General features: G+C 38.5%; 1 protein-coding gene across 2 annotated transcripts; it reads right to left on the reverse strand.

Moving 5' to 3' along the window:
- Positions 1-738: 738 nt before the first annotated feature.
- LOC143019946 (glutamine amidotransferase-like class 1 domain-containing protein 1) lies at positions 739-24,134 on the reverse strand. Of its 2 annotated transcripts, XM_076175963.1 has the most exons (7): positions 23,907-24,121; positions 17,393-17,469; positions 12,178-12,283; positions 9,996-10,103; positions 6,679-6,770; positions 1,141-1,346; positions 739-875 (listed from the first exon to the last, which is right to left on the reverse strand). In XM_076175963.1, the coding sequence occupies exons 1-7, from the start codon at positions 23,950-23,952 to the stop codon at positions 857-859; spliced, it is 654 nt and encodes a 217-aa protein (XP_076032078.1). In that variant the 5' UTR covers positions 23,953-24,121; the 3' UTR covers positions 739-856. The 2 variants fall into 2 exon arrangements, with proteins under 2 accessions (XP_076032078.1, XP_076032079.1); XM_076175964.1 differs by lacking the exon at positions 17,393-17,469 and having other exon boundaries at positions 23,907-24,134.
- Positions 24,135-24,502: the final 368 nt, after the last annotated feature.

Raw genomic sequence — 24,502 nt, forward strand, 5'->3', positions numbered from 1 at the left:
CACAGTCTGGACCAGGGCCAGGATCTCAACTAAAGAGATGTAGAGGTTTATCTGATGGCAGTTGCCAGCCCTCTTGGTGCTGCAGTCCCAATGAAGAAGACTTGGAAGCTTCATAAGAATCAATCAATTCAATAAATCTCACATGCTCTAAACAATTCAGGAATGGTATAGGAGGGAGGGAGGGGGTGGTAAATGGGAGTGGAGTATATGGGGATGAAATGGGTGGGAGTGGGTTTATGCCTTTGACTTTGGCTACCTCGCTTGTAGGGTGGAAAAAGCCCTTATGGTATATGAATATGTATAGGCAAAGCATGGCTAAACTCATCTCCATAGTTCTAAATCCATGAATTACTCCTCTAATCTGCAGTAAAATATCAACATTACTTAAGGTTATATCAATAAATGACCTAACAACTGCAGAATAACAAGTTCAGAAAATACATGGAGATCATCATGGTTATATCACATACATCTCTGGACATTGCACAGTCTACCTGTACAAGGATCTCACTGACCTCTCTTGTCATATTGACTCTTATCTTAGTTACACAGCGCTGCCAAGTTCTCACTCAGCTTTGCAGTAGCATAGCAACAATAGGATTTCTACATTTTCATTTAACTAAAAAATACTGGTGAAATCAAACTACTTTGAGTGAGATGAGATAGAGCAGTATTGAGTAACTATAATGGCAGTAATAAATACTAACAGTTTCACATTTTGCCAAGGGAAGTGCTTCATAAAAACCTTTATCATCACAAATGTAATACGTAATTAAAATCATGGTCTGTAAAAAGGAACAAAAATGAAGGTCCGGAGCTTTCTTTACTAAAATAGAGGAAACTATTTTCTTGTGCCTCATTTTCCTTTTGTTTGTCTGTAAAAGAAAAATGACATGAATAATGATATCTTTCTAATTTCCTAGAGCAGCATCTTCACAATCCTTATACAGTATATATTTTTTCATGTCAAAAGAAAAGAAAATAATCATTAAAACAATTGAAACAATTTTGTAAGTAATTACTACCAATTCCATGTAATTACAAGTGGTATTTGTTAAAAAAAATTATATAGCCTTCAAATTGATGTATTATTTCAATGACTCACAATTCATACAAAATTTCAAAGTAATATAACAGTACCTCTGATTTGCCAAAAGAATCATATTTTGTACAGCTGAGAGGGTGGATTGAGGATTCTGTCCTGTCACCACACCGCTATTGACGACAATGTGTATGGAATTTGGACTTCCTACTGAAAAGATGCCTCCTCGGTCCAGAATGGAATCTCCCGGCAGAAGAGGAAGAGATGCAAAGTGACTACTGGAAGCAGCTTCACCTAAACTGGACTGCAAATCAAAGTTAAAATAAAATCTTTGATTAAACAACACTCAACTATTTCACAACAGAACCATCCCCTAAATTAAAGTGAATCATCCAGCATTAGTCTGAACAAATCTGTAGAACATATCACTGTAACAAAGAGGTTAATCAAAAAGTTCTAATACCTTTGCTACAATACTATTCCCTGTGGAATGAAACTGTCTCATATTAGATAGGATAAAAGATGTAAAATAAATCACTACAGTGTAGGGATTAAGGTTATACATTCAATGATTTTGCTGCAATCTCAAAAATATGAAGTCCAAAATGCAAGATTATTTTTAGAAGTTTATCAATTGAACTTGAGCCTTTCTTACTCAACCAATCATTCTGCTGCCCTAGTTCTCTCTTGCAAGAGATCCAAATCCTCCAAGAATCTGGTCTTATAATTCTTTATAAAAAACTGTTATACAGTACAACAAGTGTACAGTATCCTGGAGTAATGTTACGTCTTAAATGTCTCAATGGAACTTAAGACAGGTATCTCCTTGTGGTGGTCTTGTGAGATGAAAAATGCACCTGTCCATTTTCAAAACCTGCCAACCTCCTAACCTACATTATGATGTGCAGCCCTGAAGAGCTGATACTCAGCTTCTGGACTGTGACCAGTATCTCTCTCTATTAACTTCAGCTGTATTTCTTACACCTTTTCATACATGGAGAGCTGTCAACTGATGACTGCTCTCACTCTCCTACTTTCAATTGGTGATACTGCAGAAAGGTCAGCAGGGAGGAAAAAGGAAGAGGAGGAGGAGAAGCAGCCTGCACCAGGAGGTGCTTAGCTGCAGCTGAAGCCATCACCTTTGCCCTATGCTCTTGGACTGTTGAGGAAGGTAACAGTCACCCCTGGGGATTGGAGAGGAGTGGGATTTGAACCTACAACTAGATTAAAGTGAAACCAGCAAGCTTCAGATTATATCACCAGTGCTCTACTATAGAAGAGGAAAAAGATTAAAAAGAAAAAAAAGAAGAAAAATGAAAAAAAAATATGAGGAGGAAGATGTGGAGAAGGAGGACAAAGATGAAGAAGAGGAGGAGGAGGAGGAGGAGGAGGAGGAGGAGGAGGAGGAGGAAGAAAAAGATGAAGAAAAATTATGAGGAAGATGAAGAGAAAAATTATGAGGAAGAAGAAGGAAAAGAAGAATACTCAAACATTTATAACAACCTACCATCTCTACCAAACAAAACATCCACAAAAAAACACATACACACTCAGATCACTAAACAAGTCCTTCAGGACTCAATACTCCAACAACTCCCAGAGATAAGCACCACAGAATAAAACCCTCCCATACCTAGTGAGAACCACACAGGCATGACTGCACTAAGGGCATCATCCAGCACTGAAACAGTGCCAACACAGAATATACTAGGACACCAATTCAAACTGCCCCAGATGCATCCACTACACTGAGGACTCAGAACACCTCTTACTACAGTGCCTCACACTCTAGTAAATGTGACCTAACCTGAGCCCTTTGCCATGACCCAGGGAAACCCCCATTGTTGACACATCTAGCAATGACCTGTATGGAATAACAGTGGCAGAGCATGCCGACAGATCTTTTGGTCCATATCTAGGTCAGATGTGAAAAAAAATATAATTTTAATAAATAAGTAAATAAAAACTATAATAATGTAAATAATAAATACATATACCAAGGCTTTTTCCCCCTTCCAAGGGAGGTAGCCAAAAAGGGAAAGGCATAAAAACACTCCCACCCATTTCATCCCTAAATACACTCCACACCCCTCCCACCCTTCCTCTCATCTGAGCACCTCCTGGATGACGGGTCATCCCTGCACCCTGCCCACCGCCCTGGGTCAGAAGCAGTGTCGCAGGACACAGCTAATAAATAAAATACATAAATGTATAGGCATAGTCAAATAATAAACAAACAGGTAAATAGTAAATAATAATAAATTGACATATAACTAATACATACACACATACATATACCAAGGCTTTTCCACCTTACAAGGGAGGTAGCCAAAAAGGAAAAGGCATAAAATCATTCCCACCCATTCCATCCCTGAAAACACTCCACACCCCTCCACCCTCCCTCCCATCTTAGCACCTCCTAGATGACGGGTCATCCCTGCACCCTGTCCACTGCCCTGGGTCAGAAGCACTGTCGCAAGACACAGCACATCCACAGCAAGGCCGCTTCATTAAATCGGCGACCCCCCCTCTCCGTCCCCCCATATAAAGGAGAGGACGGTGAGAAATCACTTTGGGCTGCGTCAAAATTTTGCTCACACACACTACCTCATCCCCCATCCCCCCGTCCATTCCACCTCATGCATCACATCTTCCATATACAACCATTCTCCATTCACCCCTGTCTTCTGTCCTCTCCTGTCCTTCCTCAACAGACATTCCCCTCTTCCCCAAAGCCCCCTTCACCCCATCCATCCATCTCATCCTAGGATGTCCCCTCATGTTCACTCCCTCCACATCTGCCTTCCATACCTCCTTTACTAGTCTTTCTAGTAATAATAAATGAAAATCAGGTATACATACATACAAATACCAAGGCTTTTTCCCCCTTACAAGGGAGGTAGCCAAAAAGGAAAAGGCATAAAATCATTCCCACCCATTCCATCCCTGAATACACTCCACACCCCTCCACCCTCCCTCTTATCTTAGCACCTCCTGGATGACGGGTCATCCCTGCACCTTGTCCACTGCCCTGGGTCAGAAGCAGTGTCACTAGACACAGCACATCCACAGCAAGGCCACTTCATTAAATCGGCGACCCCCCCTCTCCGTCCCCCCAATGCATAAAAGGAGAAGACGGGGAGAAATCCCTTCGGGCTGCGTCAAATTTTGCTCACACATACTACCTCACCGCCCATTCCACCTCATGCAATCACATCATCCATATACAACCATTCTCCATTTACCCCTGTCTTCCGTCCTCTCCCGTCCTTCCTCAACTGACATTCCCCTCTTCCCCAAAGCCCCCTTCACCCCATCCATCCATCTCATTCTAGGACATCACCTCATGTTCACTCCCTCCACATCTGCCTTCCATACCTCTTTTACTAGTCTTTCTTCACTCATTCTTTCCATGTGTCCAAACCATCCTAATACTCTTTCATCAACCCTACCTCCCAGCTCCCTTTCCACCCCCGTTCTTCTCCTCAACTCCTCATTTCTCACTCTGTCTAGCCTAGTAACCCCCATCGTACTTCTCAGACACCTCATTTCAAACACATTCAAACTCCTTCTCTCTTCCTCTCTTATGTTCCATGTTTCTGCCCCATACAGTGCTGTTGGCACAATCACTCCTTCATACAGTCTCCTCTTAGCATCCATTCCCAAATGTCTATTCCTCATTACACTCTTCAATCCACCAAGGCATTTACTCGCTTCTCTCAATCTACATTCTACCTCCACCTTTTCCTGCCACATTTGCACCCAAGTATCTAAAACTATCCACTTCCTCCAGTCGCTCTCCCTTAATGCTCACTTCCAGTCTACTGCCACTTTCACCCCTTGTACATCTCATCACCTTACTTTTACCCACATTTATCTTTAGCTTTCTTCTATCACATACTCTCCCAAACTGTCACCAAACTTCCTCAGTCCCTCCTCCGATCCTGCCACAAGCGTAGTGTCGTCAGCAAACAACAGCTGGCTCACCTCCCACTTTTCTCTATTTTCTTTAACCATCTCCACTCCCTGACCCACTACCCTTGCATGGGCAAACAATAATAAACAAACGGACAAACAATAACAAAACAAATAAACAAATAATGTAAAATAAATAATAGTCATTACAGCACACATATTCATAACACAACTATATAATGTTAAGAATGTTTTTGGATTTGAGGGAAAGATGATGACAGTAAAGTTTCCATTTCATTTGGCAGCATGGCTAATGTGACTCTACTGCCCTAGGTGTCCTTGACCTGGACACAGTTGGCAGGTCAGGTCATTCACATGTCTGCCACCATGGTAGGTAGCGAGCCCCTCTTATGTGATGTAATAATGTGCCAACAAGAAGGACCCCTGGGGTTCCACCCAGCTGTGCTCAAAGGCTAATGTTAAAACACCTATACTATATAACACCAAAATATTGTTATTATTATTATTATTATTATTAGTATTTAACAATCCTCAGAGAACAACACATATCTTCCCTACATAACTTGTAGACCAACCCGAAGGCCACAGGTCTTCTGTAAGAGAGACCAGGGGCAAGAGATTGAAAGAAGAGAAGATGAGGAGCCTACGACAGAAGACGTGTAGCTATAACCAAAGCCACCACCTCTAATCTATGTGCCTAAAATGTTGGGGCAAGTAACAGTCACTACTGGGAATTGGAGAGGAGTGCAGGATTCAAACCTACAACTAAGCAAATACAAGATGAGCACACTTCTGACAATTCATAAGACTATACTTCCACAGCATGATGCCCAACAATCAGTAAAACATATATACTTTAAAAACCATACAAAATAAAACAATGCAAGTACTAACATGAAGCATCAAAACCACAACTGAACATCTGCACACACAAACCAAAATCTTCCCCTTAGAAGGTGAGGAATCTATGTCAGGAGGTGCATAGCTGCAGCCAAAGCTGTCATCTTTGCCCTATACACTTGAACTACAGAGGCAGACAATCAACACAGCTGGGAATTGGAGAGGAGTGTGGGATTCAAACCCACAATTAAGTGAATGTGAGACCTGCATGCTTCTGATTATGCCACCAGTGCACAGTATAGTTCTGTATTAGAACCCACAACTCTGTTTACCCATTTCATTACATCACTCACACATTACCAGCTGAACATAGAATAAAAATACCCCAGCAGCTTCCTACCCAAACCTATACTACCCATATTATTAAACAAATTCTTCAAGACCGACAACCAAACCCAATACTTCACCAACATCCCCAAGACATTAGTCCCCCCCCCAAAAAGAGAGAGAGAAAGAAAGAGAGAGAGAGAGAATATATATATATATATATATACAAATGCACTCTGGACACCACCCAGCTCTAAAACAGTATAAACACAATAGGGCTGGCCACAGAATCAAACTGTCCTAGATACAACCACCACACAGAAGACAATGAACACATTATCTTATGCTGCCCTACACTAACAGTCCCAAGACAAAAATAAACACAATATTTCTTCTCTGAATGACCCATGGGCAGTTGCCAGTTACTTGGATGCCATAGGTCTCCTGCAAGAGAGACTTGGGGCAATGGATTAATTGACTGTTTGATTGAGGGGATGGAAGAAAGGCAATAAACAAGTAAATAAATACCTTACCCCAGTAAGAGCAATATTCTGAAATGCCCATTTTGAGTCTTCTTCAGCTGCTAAGAATGCACAAACACCAAGGCCAACAGCACAGATGGGTTCTATGGGATTGCAAGAGAAAGGTGTTTAGGTCTGTAAACCTATTAAAAAAAAGACATGTATACATATATATATACAAACACACACACACACACTTTCTACTTTTCATGACAGACATGAAGAGTAGAGAGTTTGTGGTGATTATGTGCCCCCAAAAATGGGCTCTTGGAAAGAGAGCAAGCATTAAAAAAATGTTAGAAGATACAAGGCATTCATTAAATGAGATATTAAAGGACAGAGGTAACCTGGTACTTATGGGGATTTTGATGGCAAAAAAATCTGTTGGGAGATGACAGTGAAGGGTGGAGAGGATCTATGGGGAAATGTATTACTGTACATGACCATGGAACATACAATGACACAATGGATCAATGAAAATACCAGATACAGAAGTATTGAAGAACCATGGAGACTGGATTTAACCACTTCACTCCGGGTCAAAATCTCGCAGGCAGCATTAGCTGCCAGACATACGATGTTGTGTCATAATACTCGCATCATAAAAAATAGTCACTGTTTATATCGATCGTTCTCTCTTTCACCCGTGAATTTTGATAACCATAGAAAATGTGATGAAGACAGTTTAGAGAGTATGTCATTACGCAGGGGCAACAACAATAAATATAATCAAGACGCCGATATGGCAGCCTCGCATATCCACTTGCTCCTCATGCCGCCTACGTAGGCGGCACCGTATGGAGGAGGTTAATAGTTAAAACAGAACCTGAAATTGTTGATAAAACTGAATACAAGACACCATTTGGAGAGAGTGACCACATACTAATAGGGGCTGAATTAAAGGAAGAAATATATATGGAGAGAAATGAGAAGTTCATAAAAGAAAGATTGATGGACAACAAAATGGACTTTGAAAATTTTTTAAAATTCTTTCAAAATGCAAATTGGGAAAATTTCATCACTGAAGAGACAAAAGTGGAAGAGAAATGGGTGATCTTGATGGAAATCTATAATGAAGGAGTGAATAGATACATACCAAGACAGAAACAAGTGAGGGTGTACATTAAATGCTGGTTCAACAGCAGATGCAGTGAGATGAAAGATAGAAGAGACAAAGCTTGGAAAAGATGGAGAAAAGATAAAAAACCTGGAAAATGGCAAACATATATAAACTATAGAAATGAATGTGTAAAAGTGTGCAGAGAAAAAAAATATATATATATGAAAAAGACATCATAGAAAAATGCAAAGATCAACCCAAACTATTCTATAGATATGTGAATGGTTAACTTAAAAATAAACAGGAAATGGTGAAACTATGCCATGGAAATACAGAATACATAGAAGATCTAGAAATGCCCAGTCATGAATAATCACTTCAAGTTGGTTTTCATTAGAGAAAAAGTATAGCATTGGAATGAAGGAAGCAAAGTGCAATCTCCCCCCGTGAGGGAAATAATAACACAAAAAGAAATAATGGAGCAATTAACAAACATTGACACTAGGAAATCGCACGGTCTGGATGGAATCGCAAACTGGATACTAAAAGAATGCACAAATGGACAAAATATACAACATAAGTAGTTGCTTACTTAAAGAAGGAAAAATACCAAAAGACTGGAAAAATGCCAACATTGTACCAATATATAAACAAGAAAACAAGGAAGAACCAACAAATTACAGACAGGTCTCCCTAAAAAGCACTGTAGCCAAAATTTATGAGAAAATGATCAAGAATAAATGGGTAAAACACCTAGAAGAAAACAATAAACCCAAGACAATTTGGATTCAGACAGGGAATATCATGTACCACAAATTTAATCTTTTTTACTCAAGACTAATAGATATAATACAAGAAAGGGATGGATGGGCTGATTGTTAGAAAGACTATGCCATTCGTTAACCACAACCACTCTATTGGTAAACCTGTTCTTGCCTATTTCCTTCTTGAATCTAAATTTGTCCAATTTAAATCCATTACTGCAAGTCCTACCCCTGTCTTTATATGATGACCTTGTCTGCATCACCCTTGTTAAAGTCCTCGACCCATCTGAACACCTCTATCTGATCACCCTGCACTCTGTTTCTTACCAAAGTGTGTAAAGTTCCGTGTCCATTACCACCTATCATCCCCATCCAAAAAAGTTGTCTAACCTTCTCTTAAAACAACTGATAGTTTGAGCACTCACCACATAGTTACAAAGACTATTCCATTCATTAACCACAATCACTCTATTGGTAAACCAGTTCTTGCTTATTTCCTTCTTAAATCTAATTTTTTCCAATGTAAATCCATTACTGTGAGTCCTACCCTGTTGTCTTAATATGATAACCTTGTGTGCATCAATCTTGTTAAAGCCCTTGAACCATTTGAACACTTCTATTTGATCACCCTGCATTATGTCTTTCCAGAGAGTGTAAATTAAGGTGCCTAATCCTGTCCTCATGAGATAAATTTCTGAGCCCATTTATCATTTTGGTCAGTCTCTGTAATGATTCTAGTGAATTAATATCTATTCTCTCAGACAGAGACCAAAACTACACCACAGAGTCAAGGATGGATCGAATGCCAGATAGCTTGATATCTACTTCCGTACTTTTATCTGTAACCATCCTAACAATGAATCCTACTGCTCTGTTAGCTCTATTCCTGGCACTAATGCACTGCTTCCTGGATTTAAAGTCAGGACCCACTAGCATTCCCAAGACTCTCTCGCATTCAAGTTTCTCTAATACAGTGTTATCTAAGCTATGTCTGCTTTCTGGGTTGTGTAAACCTATGTTTAACACACTGCATTTTGAGATATTGAACTTCATTTGCCATTTCACCAATCATGCAAACAATTTGTTAAGGTCTTCTTGCAGTATCCTGGCATCAATTTGTCAAGATCTTCCTGCAATATTCTGGGGTCTTTCCCTGACCTAATTTGGCATCTTAACTTAGTGTTGTCTGCAAACTTATCAACATCACTAATAATCCCATTGTCCAAGTCATTTATATAGATAATGAACAATAAGGGACCCAAAACCAAGCCCTGGGGAACTCCACTAATAACATTCCTCCATTTGGATTTTACACTGTTAATGGTAACCCATTGTTTTCCCTCACTGATCCATGCTCTAATCCATTCACACACTTTTCCTCCTATGCCATTGTGCTCATCTTATTTTTTATACTAAACATATTGGATTCAGATAAATTTTCAATGTATGAAAAAATAAATACTTAATGAAACAATTGTGGCAAACATATCTGTTCCCTTACTTACTTTTTTCATTAAGATGATGTAATAATATTCTACAAAGTTCTGATGATTGTGCCAAGTCCTCTGTGGCACCTGGACAGTGAGGAATAACGATGCACGAGTAATTGGTACCTGCAATAAATAAATCTTCTTCAGTCTCCATTACTACAAAAAAATTTACAAAAGAATACGTACCTACAATAACTATCTATTTGGAATAATTGGACTCTAAAAGCAAAGTAAACTCAGACAGAGATCTGAACTTTAATTTCCTGATGTTTCACCTAAAGGGTTTTCTTATGGAAATCATGAGATTACCTCTGTATGACCACAGGCTCAGCAAGACCACCCATGTTCATGAAATTGAAATTTGTGGGAGGGGAAAACTGGTCTGTGAGAAAATAAAAGAAAGTAGGCTTTAATTGTAATGGTGGGAGATGCTAGGAGAATGAACGTGATGGGAGAGGAGAATGATAAGGCTAGAGTAAGAGGGTAAAAAGCATACACCAAGAGATACAGCTGCAGCTAAAGCTGTCAACTCTCCCTTATGGGCTTGGTTTGTTGAAACAGGTAACAGTCATTTCTGGGAATCAGAAAGAAGTGTGGGATTCAAACTCACAACTTAACAAATGTAGAGGAGTCCCTGTATAGTTCCACTTTACAAGGGAAAAGGGGACAAATGTGAGTGTAGTGGTTTCAGAGGGATCAGTTCGTTGAATGTAATTGGGAAGGCTTATGGGAAGATTTTGAGTGAGAGGATTAGGAGAGGAACAGAGGGAGTAATTGGTGAGGAAAAGTGTGGGTTTTGGAAAGGTAGGGGTTGTGTGGATCAGATTTTTGTGGTAAAGCAGATATGTGAGAAAGCTTTAGGAAAAGGTAAGGATGTTTTTTGGACCTTTATGGATTTGGAAAAGGCTTATGACAGGGTAGACAGGAAGGCACTGTGGGAGGTACTGTAGATATATGGGATAGGAGGAAAGCTGTTAAGAGCAGTCAAAAGAGTTTTAACAGGAGTAGTAGAGCCCGTGTTAGAATTAGAAATGGAGAGAGTGGTTTGAGGTAAAGGTGGGACTCTGCCAGGGATGAGTTATGTTGCCTTGGCTGTTCAATTTATACATGGATGGGGTGGTGCAAGAGAAAAATGCAAGGGTAATGGAAATGGTTAAAGGAAATGGAGAAAAATGGGAGATAAGCCAATTGTTGTTGTTTGCTGACAACACTGCACTTGTAGCGGGATCAGAGGAGGGATTAGGGAAATTAGTGATGGAGTCTGGGAAGGTGTGCGAAAGAAGGAAGTTGAAGATAAATGTGGGTAAAAGTAAAGTGACAAGATGTACAAGGGAAGAATGTGGCAGCAAATTGGAAACGAGTATTAAGGTAGAGAGACTGGAGGAAGTGGATAGCTTTAAATACTTGGGTGCCAATGTGGCAGGAAAGGGAGGAGTGGTGGAGGTAGAATGTAGATTGAGAGAAGCCTTGAAGAATTAAAAAGTGTTTGAGATGAAAGGCCTGAGAAGTATGGTAGGGGTTACTAGGCTGGATAGAGTGAGAAACAAGGAGGTGAGTGGGAGAGCAGGGGTGGAAAGGGAGTTGGAAGATAGGGTTGATGAAAGAGTATTGGGACAGTTTGAACACAAGGAAAGAATTTCAATGAAGAAAGATTAGTAAAAGAGGTGTGGAAGGCAGAGGTGGAGAAAGTGAACATGAGTGGGCAACCAAGGATAAGATGGATGGATGGGGTAAAAGGGTCATTGGGAAAGAGGGGAATGTCTGCTGAGAAAGGAAGGGAAAAGATAGGGGTGAGTGGTGAATAGTTGTGTATGGATGATGCTGTGATGCATGGGAGTGAGTGGGGGATGGGGGAAGTATGTGTGAATGATATTTGGACACAGCCCCAAGGGATTTCTCCCTGTCTTCTCTTTTTCTAAATATGGGGATGGAGGGGGCATTCACCGACTAAATGAAGCAGCCTTGCTGTGTATGTGCTGCATCTTGCTGCATTGCTTCTGACCCAGAACAGTGGATGAGATCCAGGGATGACCCATCATCCAGGAGGAGCCAAGAAAAGAGGAAGGGAGGGGTGGTGAATGGGAGTGGAGTATGTGAGGATGAAATGGGTGTGAGTGGATTTTATGCCTTTGACTTTGGCTACCTTCCTTGCAAGGGGGAAAAACCCATTGGTATATGTATGTATAAATGTACTTACCATCAATTTGACTGAGAGGTGATGGGTTCAGCTGCCCCTTAGCTGTAATGTCTGTCAACCATCTTGAACTCTGTTCATCTTTGTCGATGAAAATTGGCATTTCTCCCTAAATAAACAAAGAAAAAAAAATATATAGTGAGTGTTGCATACACAAGAGAACCATAATAAACTTCTTATTGCAAAATACATAATTCAGCAATTTATACAAAAGAATACAATCTAATATATGATGATAGAGTTGGTTCTTCTATATATGAATGTAACAGTTTTAGAGGGATCAATGTGCTAAGTGTAGTTGTTGAGGCACATAGGGTGTTTAATTTTTGTTGATTCAACTTTCATTTATTGGAAAACCTATAGCCCCACAGTGGTTGGCAACAGTCCCTGAGTCCACCTACAAACATCTCTCGGAAGAGTAGGGGTGCCAAAATGCAATGTTGAGATACTTTTCTGCCCTGGACAGGGACCAAATTCAGATCACTGAATTAGTGATTGTGTGCATTTGCCTAACTGCAGTAGATGTCAAGATGACAGCAGTTTGAACTCTGCCACCAGCAAGTTGGACCAAGGGCATGTTTCATTAAATTCCATGTTACAAAGTCCTCTGTAGGGGGCACCATCCTAGTCTCCTGACACATGGGTTTTTTAACATTAGACTGAATCAATCATAGTATACAGAAGAGGAGCAACACTCATGGGGTCTTGTCACTTACTCTCCAATTTATCACACCTAATGTGTATTTACCCAATTGTAGTATACAGGAAAGGAGCAACATTTGTTGGATTCTGTCTCCTGCTCTCCAATTTCATCATATTGTTGGGAAGATTGTCCTCACTACACCTCCTCCCGTCCTCATCTCTTCTATGGCCTGTCCCACAACTTTTGACCCAAGAGGCTCCTAAGGGAATTGCTCATGGGTATGAATCACATGCCCCTTGGCTACATGACTCGACCAACACTTCTTTGAGGCCCACAGGTGGGACAAAGCCTCCTTGAAGAAATGTAAAGTACCAGCATCAGTTCCAGCAATGACTCAACCATGACCTCTTAAAGCCCTCCCATCATTAATCAAGAGATCTCTTGTCAATACAATCTATCTCCTTTAGTGACCTGAACACTGTAATCATATCACCTCTTTCTCTTCAATCTTTCAAAGTTGGCAGACCTAGTGCTTTAAGTCTTACCTTACATAGTTTATCTGCCAGGCTGGGGACCAGTTTGGTTACTGCCCTTTGTATTCTCTCAATCTTGCTTATACCCTTCACTTAATATGGGGATATAACATATATTTATATAACATATATTTATGTTATATTATTTGTTTTTGTTTTGTTATAATTTGTCTGTCTGATTTTCATTTATTATTAGTTATGTCAATTTATTATCATTTACTATTTACCTGTTTGTTTGTTATTCAACTATACCAATGCATTTATTTATGTATTTTAATTGTTATTTACATTGTTATAGTTTTGATTTATTATTAATATGATTTTTTTTTTTTTTTTTTTTTTTTTTTTTTTTTTTTTTTGCATCCGACCTAGATATGGATCAAAAGGTCTCCTGTCGGCATGCTTTGCCTTTGTAATTATTCCTGATGTATATTCCAGTCTTGAATGGATCATGGTTTCAATGAAGTTTTTCATTATCTCTACATCCATATAATGAAAAGCCACTTTAATCTGCTGCAGTAGTTCATACGTCTCTCCCACAATCCTCCCAATATGTCTGTAAGGCGACAGCTTCTTTTATCAAAATTCCCAAATCTTTCTCCTCTTTTGCTTTTGTAATGGATTCTCTTTCTAAGAAATAATTTAAAGATGGTCTTTTTGCTGCTATTGCCCATTTCCAGTACTTTACATTTTTTGGTATTGAACTTCATTTTCCATCCTTGTGTCCATGCAAAATCAGTGTCTAGATCTTTTTGCAGTAGTCTATAGTCGTCCTTGTTATTCACTCATGATTTTTGCATCATCGCCAAACATATTGGCATAGCTTAATGTACCTTCCATCTTGATATTGACACAGACAGAAACATTTTTGGTGTAAGCATTAAACCTTGTGGAACTCCACTTGTTTTTGTTCTCCATCTTGATATACAGTCAACTCTCGAGTAACACAAGTTTAACTAACACATTTTTGATTTAACACAAGTTAATTTTTTAGGAATTTTTTTTAAATAACACGACAATTTCAATTTAACACAATTTAAATTTGGCGGTAAGAGCACTGAGAGGGCCTCCGTGCAGTCACTTCCCCGCGCTCTATTTTGATCTCAGTTTCTACACCAAAACAAAAAAGAAAACCATGTCACCAACCCACAATTAATGGTAAACTAATTTTTAAATGTATGGACCGTGATTATAAGTCATAAAAGCTTGAAAAATTGTTACAGAGAAATAAATAAGTTAGAGATTGTAAACTCTCCTTTTCTGTTCTACAAAAAAAAAAAATGGTGTCCAACCTACAATTAATGGTAAACTAATTATTAAATGTATGGACCATGATCATAAGTCCTAAAAGCTGTAAAAATTGTTACAGGGAAATGAATAATTTAGAGATTGTAAACTCTCGTTTTCTGGTCTACACCAAAACAAAAAAGAAAACAGTGTCACCAACCCACAATTAATAATAAACTAATTTTGTTTGTTCTTATGCACACATAGAATAAATGTGTACAACAAATAAATACAAAGAATGTGTGTTTTTGTTATTTCTGTAACCTACAAATGTATTAATATGTTTGTTCAACTTTAGAGTAACAAAATCTCAAAATAGACAAGACCTTCCCAGTGTCCAGGAACCTAATGCCCCCTATTATATACTATTATTTCCTATGGGAAAATAATGTTTAACAAACGCAATTTTGATTAACACGAAATCTCCAGGAACGTAACCCTTGCATTAATTGAGAGTTGACTGTATTATCCTTTACTACTGTCCTCGTGTACCTTCCCTTAAAAAAATCTTTCATCCATTTGAGCAATTTGCCTCTCAGCCCTCCAATGTTCTCCAATTTCTATATAAATTGACTGCGAGGTATCTTATTAAATACTTTCTCTAGGTCAAGGTATACACAGTCCACACACTCCTCTCTCTCTCTCTCTCTTGCAGTGCATCAATCTTGAGTAAAAGCTTAAAAGGTTTGACAAAAACAATCTTCCAGATCTGAGGACAAACTGACTGTGTCAGAATGTTCATCTCTTCAAGATATTTGGTCTATTGATATTTCACAATCCTTTCACTATTAAGCTGGTCAGTGATACCAGCCTACAATTTAATGGTGTCTCCTTATTTTCAGATTTGTGAATTAGCACTATAAAAGCTTGTACCTCTCTCTTATTTGCTAGTTGTTCCCTATATTCTTTAAGTATCCAGCTTGAGATTCCCTCAGGTCCTGAAGCTTTTGTCACATCCAATGACCCCAAAAGATTGAGCACTTCCATCACTTCTACATTTATATCTTCTAAATATGAATTTTTGCCCTCCTTACTTTATATATATATATATATATATATATATATTTTTTTTTTTTACCAACTGGAAACTTTCATTCATTATTTCTGCCTGAGCTGAGGCCTTTTCAAAAATATTTTCACTCACTATCAACTTGGTGATTACTTCCGTGTCTCAATTTACTATTTATAAACCTGTAAAACAGTTTCTGTTCATCTTTGCATGTGTATGTATATAGTTTTAGGATACATCTACTCAAGCAGCATACTACTCAAACATCTACCATCCAAACCACACAAAATATCCATACAGAAACATACTCACATATAGATAACTAAACAAGCCCTTCAAGAAAGACCACCAAACTCAATACTCTAACAACAACAACACCTACATATCAGTCCCACAGAGAAAACCCTCCCACACCAGACTAGAACCACACTAGCACATTTGTGCACAGGACACCCTCCATCATCAAGAATATGAACACAGAATAGTCCTTGCCACAGATTCAAACTGCCCCAGATGTAACTATCACATAGAGACACAGAACACCTATGCCCCACACTAACACTCCCCTGACAATAACACAATATCTTTTCTCTATGTGACTTATGGTCCTGAATGGAGGCTGTTGCTGGTTTCCTGGAGGCCACTGGTCTTCAGCAAGAGAGAGCAGGGGCAATGGATTAACCGAGGAAGGGTTTAAATGTGTTTGAGATGAAATGTCTGAGAAGTATGGTAGGGGGTAAAGGTTGGATAGCATGAGACATGAGGTGGTGAGTAGGAGAATGGAGGTGGAAAAGGGATGGGAGATAGGGTTGATGAAAAAGTATTGGGATGGTTTGGATACATGGAAAGAGTAAGGGAAGAAGGATTAGTAAAAGAAGTGTGGAAGGCAGAGGTGGATGGAGTGAACTTAAAGGGATGACCGAGGATGAGATGGATGGATGGGGTGAAGGGGAGATGCCTGTTGAGGAAGGAAGGGAAAAGGCAGAAGATAAGAGTGAGTGGCAGACCAAGTACTTTTAGTTTTTCATTATACGGTTTATCTGCCAGGCTGGGGACCAGTTTGGTTTCTGCCCTTCATATTCTCTCGATCTTGCTTATATGCTTCACTCTGTGTTGGGACCATACAACTGACGTATATTCCAGTCTTGGATATAACAGGGTTTCAATGAGTTTTTTCATCATCCCTTCATCCATATAGTGGAACCTTCTACAGTAGTCCAGGTGCTGACAGGTATCTATGCATATTGTATTACTATAAACAATTCACTAGCATTTTGATCCTGAGGAGAAATATCAGTGACACTGAAAGATCACAGAGGCTCCATGGAGTGAGGCAGTAGGTGCAGGTTATTTAGTTATTTGTGGTGTAAATATGGATGTGGAATATATCTAAAATACATTAAATTTGTGGACGTTGTTCAAAGGTATCTATGGTATAAGGGTATAACAGTCTGTAAAAGAGGTTTGTACCTTGAAGGAAAATGTGGAGAGAACACTGGGATACTGGAGATGGTTCTTCTATGCAAGATATAATGAAACCATTGTTTGAGGAGGAAAATGAGAAAGGTAGAGGTTGTTGCAGGGGCTGAGTAGGTATGACATTCAAGTAAAATGTTGGTTTAGTAAGAAGAGTACTGCAAGGGCAAGCAGGGGTGGGGTACACCACTAGACATGAGAAAACCATGGGTGAGTGAATTAATGGAGCAAGACAAACTTAATTTTTCAAACAGCACTAGTATACCATACCTGAGGTGTGGCAATTTGGATATTGAAGGCAGACTGTGTTAGTTTGTAGCACTGCAGAAAAGAAGGTGCTGACACTCCTGTGAAAGACATAGATTGGTAACTTTTCTCTAAATAAACTCCATAACCTTTTCAATATCTAATTTGAACCCTGCATTGTAATAAATTATGTCTTTCAGTCTGAATAATGTCAGATGATTTTACTAAACTTATGACTCATCACTATAGTGAAGGTACACTCATGCCTCGATTTAACGGACTAAAAGGGGAGAACACCGGTCCGATATACCCAATTGTCCGAAGTTTCCGATACTACTGTATTTCAACAATTACATTACGAAAAAATGAGGAATGAATACAGTACTGTACTTTTACTTAAGCACACTATCCAATCTGTTAGTGTAAATACCTGGGATCTGGCCCGAAATTTTCACCCCAAGACTACAAAGTCCAAAATTTTCATCAACCGAATACTTCAGCGAATATTGGGTAAGTTGTTCTTTTGTTTACGAATATCAGACACAGTTTGTTTCTTTACTCCATATCCTCTTCCATAGTGCTGCCTACGTAGGCGGCATGAGGAGCAAGTGGATACGCGAGGCTGCCATATCAGCGTCTTGATTATATTTAATGTAGTTGCCCCTGCGTAATGACAAACTCTCTAAACTGTCTTCATCACATTTTCTATGGTTATCAAAATTCACGGGTGAAAGAGAGAACGATCGATATAAGTGGTGACTATTTTTTATGATGCGAGTATTATGACGCAACATCGTACGTCTGGCAGCTAATGCTGCCCACGAGATTTTGGCCCAGAGTGAAGTGGATATTCATCACACCTGCTTCACCGACACTCCACTTTCCAACTTTTTAATCAACTCAAGCTTCTGTGATACTGTTAAATTGACTCTTTTCCTCTTTTCTACAGGATGTACAGGTGCCATGGTTAAAAAAAACTGTTGAATTATTTCACAAACACACAAAACAGGGCCAAAAAGGTCGAAAAACACGGACCAAACAGCTACACGTGTTCCGGCACAGTTGTAAACAAAGCGACCATAGGTCATCTGGCGGTCAACTGCGGAAACATCAGACCGCGTCCGGTCGCTCCAGAAGCTACAGATTTTGTCCGTTGCATCCGAAATCCGTTAAAGTGAGGTCCGTTAAATCGAGGTATGAGTGTACTGATACTTTCTGCTGGCTACCTTGGTGTAGCAGGTTTCCTACAACAGAAACCTAAGATTACAGCAACTGACTCATTGACGAACTTTTGTTTTTTAACCTCTTGCATACGATGATGCCTATGTATGTGCCATGAACTATGAGTGGGGTATACAAGGATGCCAGCATCAGCTTTCTGATTATATTCATTCTGTAGTTGTAGTTGAGTGACCCCTGTATTCTGTGAACAGGCTTCTTCCCATTTTCTGTGAATTATATTCATTCAGGGTGAAAAAGAATGAGTATAAGAGCAGTAACTTTATATTTTGTAATGCGTATATTGTGATGCATGATCGTACATCAGGCAACCTGATGTGTGCACAAACATCTGACTCATATTGAAAAGGTTAAATAAAATTACATCATTCCATCTTTTTTTTCCCATGATTAAAGTGATTTTCTGACCTCTAATTTCTAAGGAAATCAAGAGTAATTTAAGGTTATGATGTAGCTGGTTTTATCACAGGAGTGGTAGAGGTAGCATATTAGTCAGGTGGCAGTGATAACTGTGTCCTTGAGTCTCAATGACTACAAGCTTACAGTCCCACAATGCCTGGCAACATTCCTGACATTATGTGATGTTATAAGTTGTCTTCTTGATCTGTCTTTAGACTGTAATTATTTCAGCTGCAGTGTCTTTAGTGTTTGTATAGTTTCTTTTGTTTTATTGGGGAAGGGTATGCTGTTGTGTATTAGTGTTATGTGTCCACTTTTGTGTTATGTATTATCTTCTCTAACTGCTGTGTATTCAGTGAATATAGGTAGTGTGAACTATGGTATTTGTTTAGTTTCCTGAATTAGGGTTATATTTCAGTTGTGTATATATAAGAGTTGAAGCAATTCTGTAGTATGCAGGTGGTAAATTAACATAAGATGCAGAATACAGAATAAGGTGGAGACAGATGATTCACTGTGGTAACCCCTTATGGGAGCTGAAAAAAATATATATAATAATAATATTTACAGATCATAGTTCCAATAGATAAATGATGCATTGACTATCAGCCTAAAAACTTAAGGAGCTGCCCCCTTCCTCACCCACAAGTCCTTCATAACTGTTGGTTTTATCAACAAAATAGGTCATCTTACTTCATGGGATTTCTGCCAATGAGTAAACTGAAGCAGATCACAGTTTACTGCAATCATATCAGCCAACTCATATTCCCAACAACTATCCCACCATTAGGTAAATATTGGACAAATGGCAAAAACATTATTATATAGCAGCAATAATATTATGAGAAGAAATATATAATACTGAAGAAAACAATGGAGCGCATGTCAATATTTACTAAGTCGTATAAAATCTATAGAGCTACTTTTACTCATGGTTAGAAGACACCTCTCTTCTTTACTGGACAACAATTTAGACATCAACTTCTGGGACAATTCCATCTTAAATTCTACCGGAAAATGCATGAAGAATGTGATCATTTCTATTAAGCGGCCCATACACGATCAATTATATTGTGCAATTTCATTGTCAATACTCTGAATTGACAATTAAATTGACCGTGTATGGGCAATATATTGCCCATACACAGTCAATTTAATTGTGTATGGGCAATATATCGCCCATACACGGTCAATTTAATTGTCAATTCAGAGTATTGACAATGAAATTGCACAATATACGTAATTGATTGTGTATGGGCCACTTTAGAGGCAAATTATGCGGTCTGAATGTATAATGCTATAATCAATGTAATATATTTTAAGATTTATTTCTCCCTTTTGATCAACATACTACAAGAATACTACCTGTAATTTATAACAAATGCAGAGCTGGCCATCTGAACACTGTAAAGCCTAAAAAATTAACAAGTGTACCAAAACCTGTGATTAACTTGCATGTGGATATCTCCTCAACCCCTCCTGTACCTGGTGGTACTTTCCCTTTCATTATTATAGGCACCAGGCTGTTTTGTTCACCTACGTTTCCCCCTTTACAGTGAAGAAATTATGGTCAATCTCAATTCACCCCTTCTAAACTAGGTGGAATATTTCCATTCTATTCTAGCTAATGCCAAGTTATTATTCTTTTTTCCCTAGAGGCAAAGCATGCACTCGGTCAATTGTTGCCTTGAGTTTCAAGAAGTGGAAAACCCACAGCCTCTCAGTTGCTGGCAACAGTTCTCAGACTGTTGTTTATAGTATTTACCAGAGCTGGGTGTGTTCCTCAGTGCATTCTTAGGTGCATTCTGCTTTAGTTTGGCCACAGTTATCGCTCCCAAACTATTAAAGCTTAAGACACAGGTTCATACCAAAATAAAAGTCCAGTAGGCCACATACTATACCAAAGAAAAATTTCAAAGGCCACACCCAAAAGGTAGGCCACATACTATACCGGTACCTATATAGCTTTAATAGTTTGGGAGCGCTAACCGCTGCCAAACTAAACCAGAAAGCACCAAGTTCTTATATCTACCTAATTGTAATATACTGTACAGGAAAGGAGCAATGCTCATTGGGTCCTGTCTCCTATTCTCTAATTTTCTAACATACCTAGACTCAAATTCATGTAAGGTTTCAACTTAATATATATCCTTGATTTCTAATTATATTTCAATTTGAACTTGTATTGTTTGAGCTATATCACCTTCTAAGCTATTCCACATATTTGTGCAGTTATATGGAAAACTGTACTTCTCCACATCCTTTAGACATGTGGTCTTTCTTAATTTACTCTCATTGTAGCCCTCCTCCCATCTTTAACCAGGAGATTTCTTCTGTCAATGCAATCTATCCCCATTAGTGACCTGAACAATGTGATCATATCAACTATTTCTATTCCATCTTTCAAAGTTGGCGGCCCAAGTACTTTTAATTTTTCCTGGGGACCAGTTTGGTTGCTGCCTTTTGTATTCTCTCAATCTTGCTTATATCCTTCACTATGTGTGGGGACCATACTGCTGGTGCATATTCCAGTCTTGAATGTATCAGGGTTTTGACGAGTTTTTTCCATCCTCCCTTCATCCATATAGTGGAGCACCACTTTAATCTTCTGCAGTAGTCCTTGTGTCTCTTTCATAATCCTGCTGATATATCTGTCAGGTGACAGGTTGTCTTTTATCAACACTTCCAAGTCTTTCCCCTTTTTTTGCTTTTGTAATGGCCTTTTGCCAATATTGCCCAATTTTACTACTTTGCATTTTTTCATTGAGCTTCATTTCCCATTCTTGTCTCCATACAAAAAGAGTGTCTACATCTTTTGCAATAGTTTACCTTCCCCCTCATTTTTCACTCCTCATAATTTTTGCATCATCTGCAAACATGTTCACATAGCCTGTTGTTCTTTCCATCATGTCATTGACATAGACAAGAGACATTATTGGTGCAAGCACTGAACCTTGTGGAACTCCGCTCATTACTGCTCTCCAGCTTGACATCTTATCCTTTACTACTGTCCTCATGAAAAAACTGTATTATTTTAGTTGTGCACACCTATGCAATATTAGAAAATTAAATATTAATTTCCTAAATTAATACATAAACATAATATGTGATTTCCTTGGCAGATATAAAAAACAAAAATCCTTGCTCCAAGCAAATTTACTAACGAATGAAGCCACTATGATACGGTCCAGACGCCATGCCAGTCCAATCACAATCAGACCATGGTTTTCATATTGTGGACTGGGTGTTCTCCAACTCCAGGTGATGTTAATAAGCGATGTTACAAAGACATAGGGCTTCCTTGGACTTTATGAGAGAACATGGGGTTCTGCCATTCTCTGTTATTGCCTGAGGTTCAATAATAATCAGGCCATTAGCATCCATGATGGTAACACTCCGGATGATCTTTAGAATTTGAGGTACCAAATTACTAAATATTGGTTAGGTTATGTAGGTTAGGTTAAGTTAGGTTAGGTTAGAATACACTAATTTACCATCTTTTCATTTCTTCAACCTCAGCATCTATCAAAACAAACATAGCGTATCATTCAGCTGTCACGACTTCGTTCGTTAGTAAATAGGTTTTAGCAACTTTTTTGTTATTGATTTCCGCCAAGAAAATCGCATATTACGTTGATGTATTTTACATACATACATACATATACCAAAGGCTTTTTCCCCCTACATGGGGGGTAGCCACAAAGAAAAAGGCATAGAAACCACTCCCACCCGTTCCATTTCCTATATATTCCACTCCCCTCCACCTTCCTCCCTCCCTCTTATCTTGGCACCTCCTGGATGATGGGTCATCCCTGCATCCTGTCCACTGCCCTGGGTCAGAAGCAGTGTCGCAAGACACAGCGCATCCACAGCAAGGCCGCTTCATAAATTCGGCGACCCCCCCCCTCTCATGATGATGCATTATAATTTACAAAAATAATAATTCATTTCCTATTACTATATTGCATAAGTGTGTACTTCTAAAAATTTACCAAGAAAACTGGTAGTTTTATTTATCACTGTGGCATTGCCTCAATAGTGAAAAGGTTAAAACTAATTGGTACTCCTTGAGTACATTGGTACTATCATGCAATACGATTTGCTCCTCCATGGCTCCCACACTAAGCATAGCAAAATAAATTTCAAAAAATCTATTTTATCACTCACAGTTCAAATTGCCTTAATTTGAATATACAAGGAATTGTTGAATACTTATTTTGCTACATTTAGCACAGTACAGGTAAGGGAATTAATCATGTTACCAGACAGGACCAGTATACGAGTGTTGTATATACTCAAAGTTCAACAAATGCTAAATTAATAACAATACTCAGATCAACTACAATTTTGCTGGTTGAAGACAATAACTTCATTACTATTTCATGTAAAGCCATTTCCAGTGAGCCAACAAAAATAATAATATTTATTTTTAACAAAATTGTCATCATTCAGATGTTTTAAAATCAATCAAGGAATCAAGCAATTATCTTTTTAAACTTAGTAATGAAATCTGTTATTAAATCAAATGAGCTCAGATTTAATTTAGCCTCTATCTTTAGAGCCACCCATTTTTTATTTTTATTTTTACCCTTGGCCTGGCTTGGGGAATACAGGTACATCAGTATGTGAACAAACACTGAAATTCACCTGCATATCATTGTCATTGAGAAGCCCAGGGCATACCTGGCTGGTGTAGCAATATGTTTAATATATTAACTACCAAGAACAAGGTTTGAATTACACACACGTTGTCTCAGTACACTATTATTATTCCACAGACAGATTGTATAAATCACTGACTAGAATATTTATACCTAATACACCAATCTATGATGGAAGCAACTGTCAACGACCTCCAAATAAAATAAGTTTCTTCAACATTGTTTATGTAACCCCTTACCTAATCTTGAGGATGACAGGACTATTAAACATCGTTGCTTTGACATTCTGATATTGTAAATAAACTAGTTACTTCGTCTTAGGTCACACCCACTGTTTCCTCTTGTTTACTTTCCGTTCAAATGTGTTGCTTGTACGCTACGCTACACATAAGAACTTGATACCTATTTTTTCTATTGTCAATAGATTTTATTATTTCTATCTTTGAGCTGATTTTTTATCTAAGTAAATGATATGGATCAGAAAACTGACATTTACAAACGAGAGAAAGATCACAAAAATGAATGCTTATTTCATAACTGCTGATCACGCACACATAGATCATCCTTTAGTTCATGCAACAAACAGTACTTTACTCGAAGTGCTAACCCTATATAATGAAACACATGAGATTTATACTGACAATATATAAATGAATATGTAAGCAGTGCTGTATTTAGATAGTCTATATTTACTTTCGTGAGAATGTTATATGTTATAAAAGTCATCATGTAGTTGTATACCATTACCGTCGATGACACGGTGCTGCTTTTATTCGATTTGGACTACCGTCTTAATTCGCTAGCGACTAAAATAATGAATTCGCAGCGTCTGTTT

The sequence above is a fragment of the Oratosquilla oratoria genome, chromosome 38 (genome assembly GCF_046742065.1).
Source record: "Oratosquilla oratoria isolate Oo_2021 chromosome 38, ASM4674206v1, whole genome shotgun sequence".
NCBI classification, from domain to species: domain Eukaryota; kingdom Metazoa; phylum Arthropoda; class Malacostraca; order Stomatopoda; family Squillidae; genus Oratosquilla; species Oratosquilla oratoria.